General features: G+C 42.6%; 1 protein-coding gene across 4 annotated transcripts in view; it reads left to right on the plus strand.

Annotated features, from left to right (window-relative positions):
* GATA2 (GATA binding protein 2) overlaps positions 1 to 15312 on the plus strand; it is a 37838-nt gene extending 22526 nt beyond the window's left edge. For 2 of the 4 annotated variants that reach the window (XM_084840156.1, XM_084840155.1), the window contains exons 3-6: positions 390 to 1013; positions 4429 to 4607; positions 10014 to 10139; positions 10987 to 15312. In XM_084840156.1, coding sequence (XP_084696282.1) covers positions 390 to 1013; positions 4429 to 4607; positions 10014 to 10139; positions 10987 to 11286 — 1229 coding nt within the window. In that variant the 3' untranslated portion in view covers positions 11287 to 15312. Of the gene's footprint in view, positions 1 to 389; positions 1014 to 4428; positions 4608 to 10013; positions 10198 to 10986 lie in introns of those variants that run through there. The other 2 variants (XM_084840157.1, XM_084840158.1) reach the window with 2 other exon arrangements.
* Positions 15313 to 15744: the final 432 nt, after the last annotated feature.

The raw sequence follows: 15744 nt of genomic DNA on the forward strand, positions 1-15744 counted from the left end.
GTTGTTCTTCACCGTTGATCTTGTAGCTTTTTAAAGAAAAGTGTTAGATTGTGTGGTGTGATGAATCGCAGCCAGGGCTCAAGCCCGCTTATGGTGGCGGCCTGGGTTGTCCGTGTAACACTCTTTGGAAGAGCGCCTTTCCTCGGGCCTTGAAACGCCTGTTAATGGCTGCTGCTTGAAGCAGAAATGCGTATTCGTGGTCAAGGGGCGACCAGGCTCACTCCATGTTAGCTTGGGGACGGGCGGGTCAAAGGCGATGCCATCTCGCCCTCCACCAGGCCCCGCCAAAGTGGGCGCGAAGGATTGGGGGGGTTCCGGAGAGTGGAAGCGAGCGCACGTCTTGCCACAGGCCTTGGTCTTCCTGACTGGCGCCCTTTCCTCGTCCACAGCCCGTCTGACCGGGAGCCAAATGTGCCGGCCCCACTTGCTCCACAGCCCCGGCCTGCCCTGGCTGGACAGCGGCAAGGCGGCGCTCTCGGCGGCCCACCATCACAACCCGTGGACCGTGAACCCTTTCACCAAGGGGCCCTTGCACCCTTCCGCGGCCGGCGCGCCTCCCGGCGCCATCTCCGTGTACCCCGGCGGCGGCAGCTCCGCGTCGAGCGCGGCCTCCGCCTCGTCCCTCACGCCGGCCTCGCACTCGGGCTCGCACCTCTTCGGCTTCCCGCCCACGCCGCCCAAGGAAGTCTCGCCGGACCCCAACGCCAGCAGCAGCGCCGCCTCGCCCGCCTCGGCCTCGGCCGGCGGCGGCAGGCAGGACGACAAGGAGCCGCTCAAATACCAGGTGGCCCTGGCCGACGGCATGAAGATGGAGAGCGCCAGCCCGCTGCGCAGCAGCCTCGCCGCCTCCATGGGCGCGCAGCCCGCCACGCACCACCCCATCCCCACCTACCCATCCTACGTGCCCGCCGCCCACGACTACGGCGGCAGCCTCTTCCACCCGGGCAGCTTCCTCGGGGGGCCCGCCTCCAGCTTCACGCCCAAGCAGAGGAGCAAGGCCAGGTCCTGCTCAGGTAAGGCCCTTCTCCGCCCACCCCGCCGAGCTCGTCCGGGCTCTAGCAAAGGGGCGGGTGGCGGCTGCGTAGGTGGAGGGGGGAGAGAGACCTGGCGGCGAGAGTTCTGTGCGTATTTTGGAACAGACATTGTCTCTGTAGGGGGATTTGTGACATTCACGCCATATGTCAACATAAGGACTGGGAAGTACTTTCTAGTCCGAGCATACCCACAACAGTGCTTTTAGCGGCCTTAGGTATATGTTATGGAAAAGCAGGGTATAAATGTAGTAAGTATGTAAATAAGGAAACCAATTTAATACTACCACTACTAATACGTAATGATAATACCCAGGGGATTAGGAGATACCTTGAGGAACGTATTGTGTTTAACTTCTATTCTGAATGTAGTGTTCAAGATTTATGCCAGGTCACTTATGAAATAAGAATTCTAAAATATATGGTATTCTGATAAAGATCTATACATGTGCAAAATAATAATGTTAATAGAGGTATGTGGGGGATTGCTTTGCATGATGTATTCTATTCCAAATCACAAGGGCTAACGCGCCACACACACACACACACACACACACTGGACTAATTAGTTGAAATTTAAATAGTGTTTTGTTTTTTAAAAGTTAAACATATGCTGAAATTCTGGTCTCTAGTCACATCAAATTTATTCAGCATAAATTTACCAATTCCTTGATTTTTTTAACTGCATAAATCAAAACAGTTTAGAAGCACTGTTGTATGTATGAACATACATTAAAAGCTGGAACATTAAATTACCCCCCCCCAAAAAACACAACCCCCTTCTTAAACACCCTGATCTTGTGCATGAAGGGTGGCTAAATATGTGAAGGAGTAGGTAAATGATCTGGATTAAGTGATTTTGAGTGTCATGGGACACTTTTTTAAAATGCTCAGACCTCAATGGAGTCACACTGCTGAGTTTCAGTGAGAAAATGTAACCAAACTGAACTTATTCGTACATTTTATGAGGATGGGGGAGCGGCTTGGAACAGCAGGGGCATCTCTAGCTTTCAAAAGTTTAGTTTGCTATTGCTAATTGGTTGAAGACAAGCTGTCTCTTCCTTCAAGTTCCAGCCACTAGTCTCTGCAGCATTCGGTCACTGCTGGGCCCCAGGGATGCAGTAATCCGTTAAATAAAAAAAAAAAACACAACTTGCTGACCTGAATTATGCAAATAGGGGTTTATATTGGAAAATCTCTTAATGCAGCTACATAAAGGCCTAGGCCAGCTGTATTCACTGGAAATGCCTGGCAAGTTCCTGTATCCCTTTGCCTTCTTTTGAGGGATCTCCGGTGAGTTGCTTTTGTTAACTTGCCATGAAGTTCATCTTTATTAAGCAGTGCAATTTGCAAAGAACTAACTGTTCAGGACTAAAATTTACAAGGGCATTTTCCTAAAACTTCCAGAGTGCCTTATTTCCTTCAGATCATACAAAGAGCAAAAGTTCAAATATAGTTTACATACCAGTGCTGGCTACTAAGGTACCTTGTAAATACTAATTTAAATGAATCCAATAAAACTGGGGGAGGGAATAAGTGCCACTTATCTTAACTCCTCCTATTAGTTACACAAGAAACATTAATATTTGCTTGTCTTGACGTTAACCTATAAAATTTTCAAGCCAAAGAGGATCTTTTTACCTCAGTTCCTTTTAAACACATTCCGTTTTAATGAATAATATTCTCATAAATTCAACACCCTGTATTTTGCTACATTAATGTAATTTTGCTACATGAATACTTCATGCTTTTAAAAACCTTTCCTTGGAGACAGTGTATGTGTGTGTAGGTGGGTGGAATTTAATGTGACTGTAAAGAAAAAATAAAACAAGATATACATGCATACACACATCTCTTTTCAAAGTGGCTAGTAATTCAGAAACATGACCTCTTTTATGAGCATTGCAACAAAAATATCACATGTTTTTATTACCTCAAGATCCCCAGTTCAAATCACGCCCTTTAGAGAGAGACAGGGAGAGGGAGGGAGGGAGGCAAAGAGAAATCACACTTTGCCCCATACCTGGAATACTGTTGTATCCAACACAGAGAAGAAAATAATTTTTTAAAAATTATTTAAAATTTAGTGCTACTTCTGTAAATTTTTCTGAACTGAAGAAACAAGTCACTTTAGAAAATAACGTCTCAATCTACCCTGTCCCCATGGCCCAATATCCCTTGCCCTCCTTTCCTGCAGTATAAGGCTTTTTATTAGATGGGAGTTTTCTGAAGTTTTGTAATGGAGAGCCTGTCCTCTAGATGGAACTGGGGAGAGTTCGTGACCATTTAATGTTTTTGTAGGAAAAGCAAGACTCACGACAAGGCGACTCCTGCAGCTTCCTGCCCAAGGAGGGACAAAAGCTAGGAACTCAGCTTCACAGAGTTCCCTCATTTTTCACTCCAGCCTGTACTGTTTAAAAACCACCCACTCCATAGATTAAAGGAGACATCGACACAGCTGAACTCGGCATGGCCTGCTCGAGTTACTGGCCAAAGTGTATTTCCTCTGCATTAAATAGTGAATGATTTGCATAAACTAGGCTAAAAGAATTTCCTATATTAACCAGACTTGCCCTCAAACTTTTAGTAAATATCCTCCCCACCTCTCCTGCCCCCCCCCCGCCCCCCAAGGAACAAACAGGCATATATCAATCAGAGTCTTTTAAGAGTCAGGCAATCTATAACAATGTACAGCCGGTAGATATGGATGTGAGTAAGCTAGCAACAAAGAGCACACCATCAATTAGAACGTTCTTATGAAACTAAAATGCAGAAACAAAATTGTATGATTCAAGAACACCTTTAAGAAGCATTCTTCCTCCCAAATGATATATGAAAAACCCGTGTTGAATTATTTAGGATCTATCAGACCTAAATACTCTCAGCAAACTCTCAGCTCTATTTTAGAGAGTATAACATTCACAGGAACAAAAAAGTTTGGGGTTGTGGGTGGAGGGTATTGTCATTTTTGTCTAGTTGACAGTTCTCAATTGGTAATGCAATCTATACAGTTGTTGGAGTTCCTACTTATTTTTCTTAGGAGTTATTGAGGGATGAGGGGAGGAAAGAACAGCCTACAATACAGTGTGGCTGTAGAGCTGCAGTAGACTGTAGAAAAGTGGAACAGAATATTTTCTGTCACGTTATGATTAAAATGATGCAAGTTCTATTAGACATACTATTCTGATCACTGTGTAAGAAATTGCTGTTTGAAAACTGTCACACTAAAGATCTCCTGGAGAATTTAGACCTTTATTGCATGCACTACAGATGTTGTCGCTGATGTCTCTCTCCCCCACTACCCCATTTTTAAATATATTGAATAATGTGCTGTTTTGATTTCTGGAATCTGCCTAAAAGGACAATGCAAAAAGCTTTTGTGAATTTGTTTTTAAAGAAAGAAATCCGGTTTCTTCGTGTTTCCATTTAGAAGGCAGAGAGTGTGTCAACTGTGGAGCTACTGCCACCCCTCTCTGGAGAAGAGACGGTACCGGGCATTACCTGTGTAACGCCTGCGGGCTCTACCACAAAATGAACGGTCAAAACCGACCTCTCATTAAACCTAAACGGAGACTGGTAGGTGTCTCTTTCTCTACCAGGTTCGGGGCTAAATGTTTTAATGGGACCACACACACACACAGATACAAGTATGATGGACAGAGGGCAGCTTGAGCCACCTCTGTGCTTCAGAGCCTTCATGGAATCTAGACGTTGTGCTGTACATAAGATCCAAGTCACTCAGAGGTCACAGCATAGCCTAGGGGCGGATTTCAGAGGGTCCACCCATAGCAATTTACATGCCCAGATATAGAACGATAGCAATTTAGCATGTCGATATGTATATATGTGTGTGTGTATATATATATATATACATATATACACACACACACACACACACTTGGCATATGAATAGAGCTTTTTCAAATACATTATTTTATAGTAACCCTTACAACAATCCTGCAAGGTGGGTCAGTTATATTATTCCCATTGTACAGATGGGGAGGGGGAACTGAGGCTGAGCAAGGGAACCGAGGCTGAAGACCACCTAGTGAGTTGATAGCAAAGGGAAGGCTCAAGCCAGGGAGTTTCTCAGTTTGTAGCTCAGTTACTTAGCAAGTATGCTGGTCTCAAGCTTGCATGCTTGCATTCTCTCTCTGTATTTATTTTCTCTGAATCTCTGCCTGTTTGAAGGTATGTGACCAATTATGCCTGTCTGTTTGTTCCTGTGGCTGTATTTTGTCCCTTTTATCCAGAAAGGGCCGCTTTAATTCATTTGACCTCTTGGACAGTTCAGAAGTATGCTGGAACTGAAAGTGTTAGTCATATACAGCTTCTCAGCCCAGAAATACAAAAAAAGTGATGCAAAGCAGAAAGTGTGAAAAACAACCCACTTTTAAATGTAAAAATCAGATTAGTCAAAGCCGTTGCTATCTGCTCAGTTAATTATTTTGATAAAGTAATTTTGCAGTCATAGATTCCATGGCAAAACTAACATTAGCCCTCTTTTTGGGCAATCCTCTAATTGCCCTTTTAAAGAGTTGATTATTTTTCCATGGAGTCACCTATACTTTGTATTTTCATTTGAGTGATTAAAAAAAAAAAAAATTCTAAGCTCCTGGTAGTAGTTTCCTATCCGGATATCTGTACTCTGAAGATAAGGAAACTTTGTGTATCTGTTTCCTGACTCTAAAAGCTTTAAAGAGTTTCTATAGGCAAGCCATGCCAGTCAGGCTGTCTGTTTTGAAATTGCAAATACGCTCCACTTTACAAATACTGGTTAAAAAAGAAATACTAAGAATAATAAATATTTTTCTTTTTTAGAGCAATATGATTTATGGGGGTGGAGGTGAGTGTCTAAAACTCTCCTTGCCATTTTGGGGGCTTTTTTTTTTTTTTGCAAGAGTGGGAATGCTGAGGCAGAGGGAGCAACCTTAATGATCTAATGCTGGGACAGGATACAGAGGATTTCGGCTGTGAGTCAGAATTTCAACAGGGCAAGCTTCTTAATGACTTGCTTTCCTTCTGAAGTGACTGACATGTCTAGAAAAATGTTAAGACAACAGTGTAACATTATAGTCTCTCGCAGGATGAACTCCATGTCCAGACTAAATGGGACAGGCCATAGTGTTAAGCGGCAGAGTCTAGTATCAATAAACCATCTCAAATATGCAAACAAAACTCTCTGCTTTCAAATGTTTGGTAGGAGACTCCAAGTTCTTAACTCACCATCCGGGCATTTGTGGGAGCAAGTTTCTAGAGTTTGTGTTTTGTTTTTATTGTTGGATCCAGGAATGTGGGCAGGATCTTCTAAATTTCAGAACTGATCAATACTATAACCCGTAAATGCTAGAAAGACCCCCACCACTATTGTCTAGTAATAACAAGATAAATTTTAAAAGTATTCTGGGGAAAGGGGTTCTTAGTGCTGTCCTGCCAATAACAGGTTAACGCTGTGATGGGCTTCTGAGTAAAGCCTTTCAAGGCACAAGTCAGCTGATGGGAAGAGTAGGGGCAGGGGGATGCATTGAACTTTCCTACTTCCTTCCCCAACATCTAATAATCAGCCAGAAGTCCCTCCCAATGGTGAGCTACTACTGGGGTACCATTACTGTGTCCAGGTATCCCCTTTCTCATTTGAGCTGATCAGAGCTGTGAGAGAATTCTACTGTCAAGCCTCCACAACTCTGTGAGGGGACCAGGGGCAGACATTTGGGCTTCTGCTGTGTTTGCCGTGTAGGTATGTGGATCAACCCCAGTACATTCAAGATTTAAGTAGGAGAGGGGCTGTAGCTCAGTGGTAGAGCAAATGCTTTGCATGCAGAAGGTCACAGGCTCAATTCCAGCCATCTTTATTTTTTGTTTTTTTTAAAAAGGATTATTTTGTATGTGGTGTGAAAAATCTCTGCCAGAGATCCTGGAGAGCCAACACCCATTCAGAGCAGACTGGGGTACATGAACCTGCCATAAGGCTGCTTCTTATAAGGAGTTTCTGAAAACAGGCTCAGTTAATGGAATAGAATTGGAATCAGGGCTAGCCCAAGATATTTTGGTGCCTGATGCAAAAACATTCAAGTGGTACCCCTCCCCTTCCACTACCATGCGCTTGCACATAGTGTTCTCTCATTTCAATTGGACTTGTGCAGGAGAAGTTCCTGATGGATTGTGTACCAGGGGTCAGATGTGACTATTTCCTTCTTTCTCCTTAAGGGTGCCCCACATTCTGCTACCTGAAGCAGCTGCTTTACTTTCCCTCATGGTGGGTCAGCTCCAGTTATAATGAATTTTTAAAGGGTCCTGCTCTACTTTGGCTGTGTGTGTGTTTGTGTTTTAAGTGCTTACCAGCTAGAGTCTTGCGATTTAAGTATATTAGGTTGAATCCAGACTAAGTGAGTCACACTTTAATCCTATGAAATCAGTGGGACTTAAGAAGTAGCCGAAGTTGTAAAAATAAATAAATGTCTATGCATCTTTGCAACTTCTCTACTCTTGAGATCTAGCATGAAAGAAAAACATTGTGAGACTTGTGATGAAATGGTGAGCACCAGAAACACAATCACCAGCTTTTTAGTTTATGCTGAAACATAGCAAAAGTTTGGAGAATCAAATGTTCATTGTGCATAGTCAAAATGGTTGGGCCATTCATCCTCATATTTAGGATGCTCCTAACCATTAGTCTTCTTGAAACCGAGACCAGATGAAATAGAGTAGTATTAGCACTCTGTGTAAGTGCTTCCTGTAGTCTAAAAAATATGGAACCCTGGTCTAGCCTATATAGGGGTGTAGATTGTTGCTTACGGCACCATTTGGTGGCTGCTTCAAAAACCAGAAGGGAATTGGGCCTGTAGAAATTAGATCAATGTCACAGGTTAAACCATAAGGAGCTGAAGTGGTACATATCCCATTTGCTTTGAAGGCATTATAACATTCATTGAACTTTCTGAGGATCAGATTGTCCATGCTTTATTCATATATGGGGGGGAAAGCCCACCAAATATCCCTACTACACTCACCAGACTGCACCAAACAGTGTGTACTGAAAATATTTCCTGGAGCAGGATACCTTTGAACCCTTTGTATGAAGGATTCTTTCCTAAACGAGAGGGTACATTTCCCCCCCCACTTCTAAGAACTTCTGAAATGACCCCATTGTTTTCAGGGTTATGGGTCACTCAGCCAAGTGCCAATCTAGGAAAAAATGCTGTTTTGTTTCAGTGTAAAACTTACTTGCTTTCATGCTGAGGAGCTAAGAAGAGGTTTTTTCCCCCCCTCCATAATGCCAAGCAAAATTAAACAGTTCCTATTGGAATCCACAGGAGTTTTGCCATAGACCAGTATAGCCTGGGCTTGGTTCATAAATATTTAAGCTGTACAAAACTTCAGTCTGTCCATCCTCATTCAGCTTACTAAATCTTTAGCAAATCATGAGGGCTAGCTTCATTTTCATTGCTTTAATACACAGTTGCTTGCCAAATGCATGTTTAAGCGAAAGCTATGATAAATACTGCAGCCATCTATCACTGAAGTCCTAAGATTTACTGTACTAGCTTCTTCACAAGTACCTAGGGTGCTATTCCGGTGCAGCATTACATATCCTGATGTTACAGCTATCTTGCAGGTAGATTAGTTGGCCCAGGTGTTTAGGGGCAGTGTGTTAAGTAGAGCAATGAGTTTGAACTTACTTGTTGCCTAAATACACAAAACCCTTAAGTTACGAACTATAAGCAAATGAATTGTTTTTGTTCTGGTTAGCAGTAAAAGCACTCTTGCAGCATTTAACACATGGACAAGAGAACAGTACAAACTTGTTTATTCAAGTGACGTAGATGATCAGAAATGTGGATAATTGGCATTTGTACAGGGCTACATTTACATTGTGCTTCATGTAAAGGCAGAATGCCTTCATTAAAAGAGTGTGGAAATTCTAGGATTTGTGATGTATCTTAAGCTGACTGACTGGTATAAAAATGTTAACAAAGAGTAAATAAAAAGGGGGTTCAGGGCAATGAGGGCTTGGGATAATTGTTTACTTTTCTATAAGTTTCTGTATCTGGATACTGGGTTTACAGGCCAAACTAGACATCATGAGGCAGGCACCCCCATGTGTCTGCCCCATTCACATACAAAGCAAGAGTATGTAGGAGCATTACATGAAAAGGAGCATGCCAGGGAACTGCTTCACTGCTTTAAGCAATTTCCTCCCAGTCTGGCTCTGATGCCGGAAGTGAGCCAGGCTGGGAGAAAATTGCTTAAAGCAATGGAGTGCAGTGAGGTAAGGCAAAGGAGATGGGTTCACTCTGTTTCCCCAAGAGTTCCTTTTCATGCAAAGGGTAGCTCCTCCCTTTATATGTGACTGTGGCAAACACATGGATAACATGCATGTGGCTGCCCCATCTACTTTGACACTTAGACAAGTCGTCATGTAATTTTAAACACCAGGCTCCATGTATGTCCAGAGTTCCATGTGCATTTTGATTTACCCATGGAACTCTTTTTATGCAGAGGTGGGATTTCCCATGCATTTTCTTGGAAAAGCAGCTACACATGCACAGGATGGACAGAGGCCAAGCACGGAGGCTGAAAATGCACCTTGGATTTCCCACACCAGTAAGGAAGTGCTGGGATGCCAATGAGCATATATTCAGTTTCACTTTTGAGCTATGGGTCTGAATGCTTTCAGAAATCAAAATATCTCATATCAGCTACCAAACATGTTTGAAGGGTAGGAGTAACAAAATGAAACCAGTCTGTTTCACAGACTGGTTCTTGGACACATATCACTGTGTTCAGGTTGGTATTTTCTAAAGGGAATGTATAAATGCCAGCAAAAACAAGGGTGGGGAAGAAATGGGGAAATCGATTGTTTTTTGTGGGGGCAAGTTCTCATTTATTTAATAAAAATCTTGCTTTTTAACATTAATATTAGCCTGTACACTGACTACTAAAAGCGCAGCTTCTTCAACATATCTTTTTCTCTTTAATTAGTCAGCAGCCAGGAGAGCAGGAACTTGTTGTGCCAATTGCCAGACAACCACCACCACCTTATGGCGACGTAATGCAAATGGGGACCCAGTCTGTAATGCCTGTGGACTTTACTATAAATTGCACAATGTGAGTATTTGCTTGCCGTATGTTCTTCTTTTTGCCTGCTTGCTTAGCTGGGATTGATGCCTTAACTGCATGGCGTCCACTAGCCCCTGTATTCATTGCAGAGAGTCTTTTTTCTTTTTAAAAAGCTCTTTAAGGTTCCCCTGGGAGGTCATAGCCATTCTATGTTGGCATAGTGATGCCGGGTTCAGTGACATTACAATGTATTAGCTTGGCTTCTAAAGCATGGGTAATTTAGGCAAAATAGAGTTACAACTCTTGGTTATAACTAGGGCATGTTTGGTTCTCTGCCTCTCCAAAAATTCAGAGGACATTTCAAATAGATTAATATAAAGGTTAATTCCCAGTAGGGTATCTTTATAAAAGTTTGTTGGTTTTTCTTTCTTATTTTAAATGAAAGCTTATAAAAAGCCTAGGTCAGTTTCAAGGGGGAAACATCTGATATATTTGAACATACGAATAGTGTAAGATGACAGTTTTCTGCTTAAAATCCCTGGTCCAGATTTAGAAGCAAATCTGAGCAGTGTGCACTGCATTTTTGAAAGTGTGTGTGTGTGAGAGTGAAAATGAAGTTTAAAGGGTAAGGCCAGGGAAAGGAAGAGTGGAAGTTGCCAAAATCAGTCCAGCTTGCTTTTTATGTCTGAGGTTTTTCAGTGTGGTTTCATTAAACAAATCAAATTTATAAACAAAATCTGCAGGGAGAGAGAGAGCCATGGAGTGGGGTTGTTTTTTGTTTTTGGCCTGAAAATGATTTCTGTCCAGGAAACACTCAGGGGCTGTTCAAATATTTTTATTTTTGCACAGGAAGGTCATTTTACTTGCATGAGCCTGATTTTCTCATTTCTTGCAGGTGAACAGGCCTCTGACCATGAAGAAGGAAGGGATTCAGACCAGAAATAGGAAAATGTCCAACAAGTCCAAGAAGAGCAAGAAAGGCTCTGAGTGTTTTGAGGAACTTTCCAAGTGCATGCAAGAGAAGTCTTCTCCTTTCAGTGCTGCTGCCCTTGCTAGTCACATGACACCTATGGGGCACTTGCCACCTTTCAGCCACTCCGGACACATCCTACCAACACCTACCCCCATTCACCCATCTTCCAGCATCTCATTTGGACATCCACATCCATCCAGCATGGTCACAGCCATGGGATAGAATCTGAAGATCCTAACAGACTTCAAACACTGGGCTTTGCCTAAGATGACAGCAAGGAAAGTTTCTGCCCAGAAGAGAGAATGTAGGGAAGGAAGGAAGGAAGGAAGGAAGGAAGGAAGGAAGGAAGGAAGGAAAAAGGGGATCTCATTCCAGTGTGGTTCAACTCCTAGTGCTATACTAAAACTTTGTAATGATGGGTCTTCTGCAGAAATGCTTAATGGTGCCTGTTATGCACTTTGCCCCCTCAGGTAAAAGGAGAAAGAGGAACTCACCTGTTTGATATGATAAACCTGCTGGTCCCAGCAGAAAGTAAAGGTGGCTGAAGCAGTAGAAGAAGCTGGAGCCAGCTTTCCTTTCTCTTTGTTAATTACTGTGAATATTGTAAAGAGATTAGCAACCTCTTGATGCAGAGGAAGCTCAGTGGTAGCTGCCCATGCTGGATTTCTATCACAGACTTTGGTTTTGGGGGAGGAAAAAATGGACAACTTTATAAAAAATCTACTTTTTAAGAAAAGAAATCAGACACAGAAAAAGTCATTATTTATTTTGCTCTTGTGTTCCAGAAAGAGCTTCAAAACTCTTGCATGTATTTGTGGATCTTTTATTTTATTTTTATTTTGTTTAAAGAAACCCATCCTAGTAGAATACAGGTTTTTTAATTATTATTATTGGTTAATGGCCACATTTTTGATTCTGTTTATTGCTGTTAGATTTTGTAAAAAATCTACTAGGAACTGGGATGTGTGTGTGTGTGAGAAAGGGAAACATTTAGCTCTGACATAAGTTACAACAGCCTCAAGGTGCGGCTTATTTTGACATAATTTCTGCATTCTTTTCTTCACTGTGAAGATCTTTGTTCAAAAGCACAGCATCCTACAAGAAGACAGATACACTGGACAAATGGCTAAAAGGTTTTCCACAGGGAACAGTCCTGCACTGGCTGAAGGGCAAAATACAGGGAGTCAGTATGACTTTCCCATTGTACTTATCTGAGCATCTAGATGGCTGTAAGGCATGGTAGCAGGGTAGTTGCCCTAGCTACCAAATTGCCCTAGCTACCCATGGCCCCTCTCCCTTGCTTTCTCCCAATGCCAGTCTCTGCACTGACTCACCATGCAGCCTCCCATAATTGTTTGCATTGCTTTAAACCAGCTGGCTGGGGATGATGGGAGTTGTAGTCCAACACACCTGGAGGGGGCCCAGTCGAGGTAGGCTGCTTTAGACAGCCCTTCCTGAGCCTTCATCCACCATGTTCCATGAGACTGCACCTGCTCCATCCACCTAGCTCCATAACCTTGAATTGCTCATTGTCCTGTACCCCCTGGTCTCCTGGTCAGTGTGGGGTTCCCCCTCTGCTTCTGTCACTACTCCCTTCTGTGCCTCCTTCCCCCCGTCTTCCCTCCCAATCTGAGAAAAGCACGAACTCAAGCCCTTCTATAGCTCAGGCTGCTGTGCTGAAAATCTCCATCCCGTACTAGGACCCAGGGATCTGAAAACCACTCCCTTCAAGGCATAATCCCTAAGCATTTCTGCTGTTCAGTCTCCAGTCATTCTGGTGGTTCTTGTGCAAGAGTGCCTGTTATATGTGAATACAGGCAGTTTAAGGATATAATGGGCTGGCTTACACATATCCAGTTTATTGGTCCATCCTGCCCAGTACTGTCCGGTTGGTGGTGGCAGCAGCTGGTCTCCTAGGTCTCAGGCAAGGATTTTTTTTTTTCTTTGCTTTTCTGAGATTGTTTAACAGCAGGTGCCAAGTCTTGAAACTTTGGGACCGTTGACATGCAAAGTATATATACTGCTGTATAACCGTATGCCTTCCTCCAGTGGATTGGGTTTAACATACAATACCAGTTCAGGGGAGGAGCAAGAAACCCCTTTTAAGCTGAACAACACTGAAAGGATCCATCGTGGTGGTTTTGTTTTGTCTTATCTGTTTCATTAGCAGGTGTTGCCAAAGATACAAGAAATGTCACATAGTTAATCTCCTATACTGTCCAATAATGTCCAAGCAGAGCTGCAGTCTGTAGGCATGCATGTCATAGCAAGTTTCCTATTTGGGAAAAGGTGAAGTGCAGAAAGTATGTGAAGATCTACAAGACAAAGAGAGTGGTAGCCATTTTCAGAATCTTCCTGTAGTTCAGATGTGGCAACAGCAACTGAGCAAGGGAAGGTGATCTGCTAATGGGGAGAACAGGAGTATGCTGGTTGTTTCCTATAGCACATATGTTTTTATTTTTAAAGAAAATCACAAGTGTTGAGAAAAAAAGTTGTCTCCCATTCTGAAACCATATTGTACGTAAAAAACTGAAAATAAAGCTCTTGCCAGTGTGAAGTGTATTCTCTTGATTGTTATGATCACAAGGTCCAGTATAACATATGATGTACATATTTAGCTATATTTCTGATGGAAAAAAATGCCCCTATGAGCAGAGGGGTTTGATAATGTAAACCGCATAAGCTTAACTCTGTGACAAGCTTTTTATTGTTTTTCTTTAATTTTTTTAATCAAGCCAATTGTATCTTAACTGCAAAAGTCTGCTTAAAGCAAAAACAAAGGTGTACGTCATTTTGTTTTTTCCCCTAAATATGTAATTCAGCTATTTGATAAAGACCAAAAGACCAAGCATCCAAAAGAAAACTTTCCTCCCTTTTCTGGTCTCTGTAGACATATATAGCTGCACTTTGTGAAGAAGTAGAAATAATCACATACCAAAAGCGAAACAAACAAATGAAAGAGAAATTCTGCCTGGGAGAAAGCATATTTTCAATTGACCAAGGTGGCAATTATTTACTCCTTTCCCTTTATTTGGGTGTGTGTGTGAAAGGGAAGAGGGACTTGATAAAAAATATGGTACAGCAATACATGATTTGTAACCAATTCAAATTCCTTTGGGAGTGGGAGGGTGAGTGAATGAGGGAGTTTATGACGTTAGGGAGCAAATCCACCCAGCGCTACTGCTGCTGCTGCACAGCCTCTGTTTGTCTTACGGGGCTGAGCCCTGCACAAGCCCCACTTTTAGGAGAGGAGGCTGCTCATCAGGAGTGCTTGCTGGGCCAGGGTCCATAGTTGACAAAGTGCAATATATTGTCAGTCACTGCAGCCTAGAAGAACCGCAGTCAGGATTTAAATTATTTTGTACTAGTATCAGCATAAAGATTTGGCAGTATTTTCTGTTTGGTTTTTTTTTAATTTTGCTTCAGTTTTGGATTAGTGAACTAAGTTATTGTTAATTATGTACAACATGTTTATATATTGTCTGTAAAAAAAGTGTATGCTTCCCTCATATTCCTTCAAGGTGAATACTGCTAAGAATAATAATAAAAAATACCCCCTTTTTTGTGAAAGTGGTTTTTGCTCCACTTTATGCGATCGATGTTGCTTGGGCAGTGTGCTACATTAATGATTCCTAGGGGATGATGGGTTTCTGGAGTCATATAGGTAGGGATTAGGTGTTTATGATGGTAATGAATAGGAATCAATGGGAGTTTTACTCCTGGAGCAAGGCTGAGATCCAAAGAGCTCTTTGGGAAGCAAGAGAAAATCGCATCCACCTCAGCACTGAGCTGCCCTGAATTTTTCCCCTCCCCTAGAGCTTCTTGGGCAGATGTTCCCAAGAATAAACATTTGGAGGGCAGCTTCTTGACTGGCAGAGGGTGCTGCAATTTGAAGGAGGTGGTTCAGAAGACCCATGGCACAGTCCCCCACCTCTCCACCCCCCCCACCTCTCCACCCCCCACACACTATATGCTCCTTTGGATCCAAGCCCAGAGGTCAGAACCAATTCGCTGTTCCCTGCCAAAGAAATATTGCAATGGTGGCGAGGGCCCCTTCTTACTACAATGGCAAATTTGAGTTTGCCAGTGTGTGTACATGAGGTGGGAAGCTGTGGCCAAGTCCTCTGGCCCTGGCATGCGTAGCTATGTGATATTCTGAGCTGAAAAACATGAACTAGTCCCATGCATGCATTATGTTTTTAGGTATGCCTACAAAATGTTGAATGGATGCACTTTAAAATGAAATGTATGAAGCAGCCCTCAATATTGTTACTAAAAAAAGTTTGGAAACCTATGGAATGATTGACATTTGTGCTTATTGGCTTAAACCAATGCTGGTTTTACATTTGCATTCTGAACCATAGTTTAGAATTCAGCACACATGTGCAGCTCTACCAACACCATGGGATTTTACAATGCAACATAAATGTCTAACTGTTGAGATTTAACTATTAATGAGCTTTAACAGTTACGCAAGAGCAGTAATATAGTCTCAGCGCAGTGATATTTAATGCAGACTGATTTGCATGTGTCCAGGACTTGATAAAGTAGATCTTATTCCATTGATTTCAGTGGCATTTAAGTGTACTTCACTTTCTCTGGATTGTATCCCTAGGATGAAATCCAAAGAAACGGAGCTCAGCTAGGGCTTAATCATATTCAAGTAGTTTAAGGCCCTTT

Source organism: Heloderma suspectum, chromosome 2 (genome assembly GCF_057233095.1).
Source record: "Heloderma suspectum isolate Gila_16-S chromosome 2, 16-S_ref, whole genome shotgun sequence".
In the NCBI taxonomy this organism is placed as follows: domain Eukaryota; kingdom Metazoa; phylum Chordata; class Lepidosauria; order Squamata; family Helodermatidae; genus Heloderma; species Heloderma suspectum.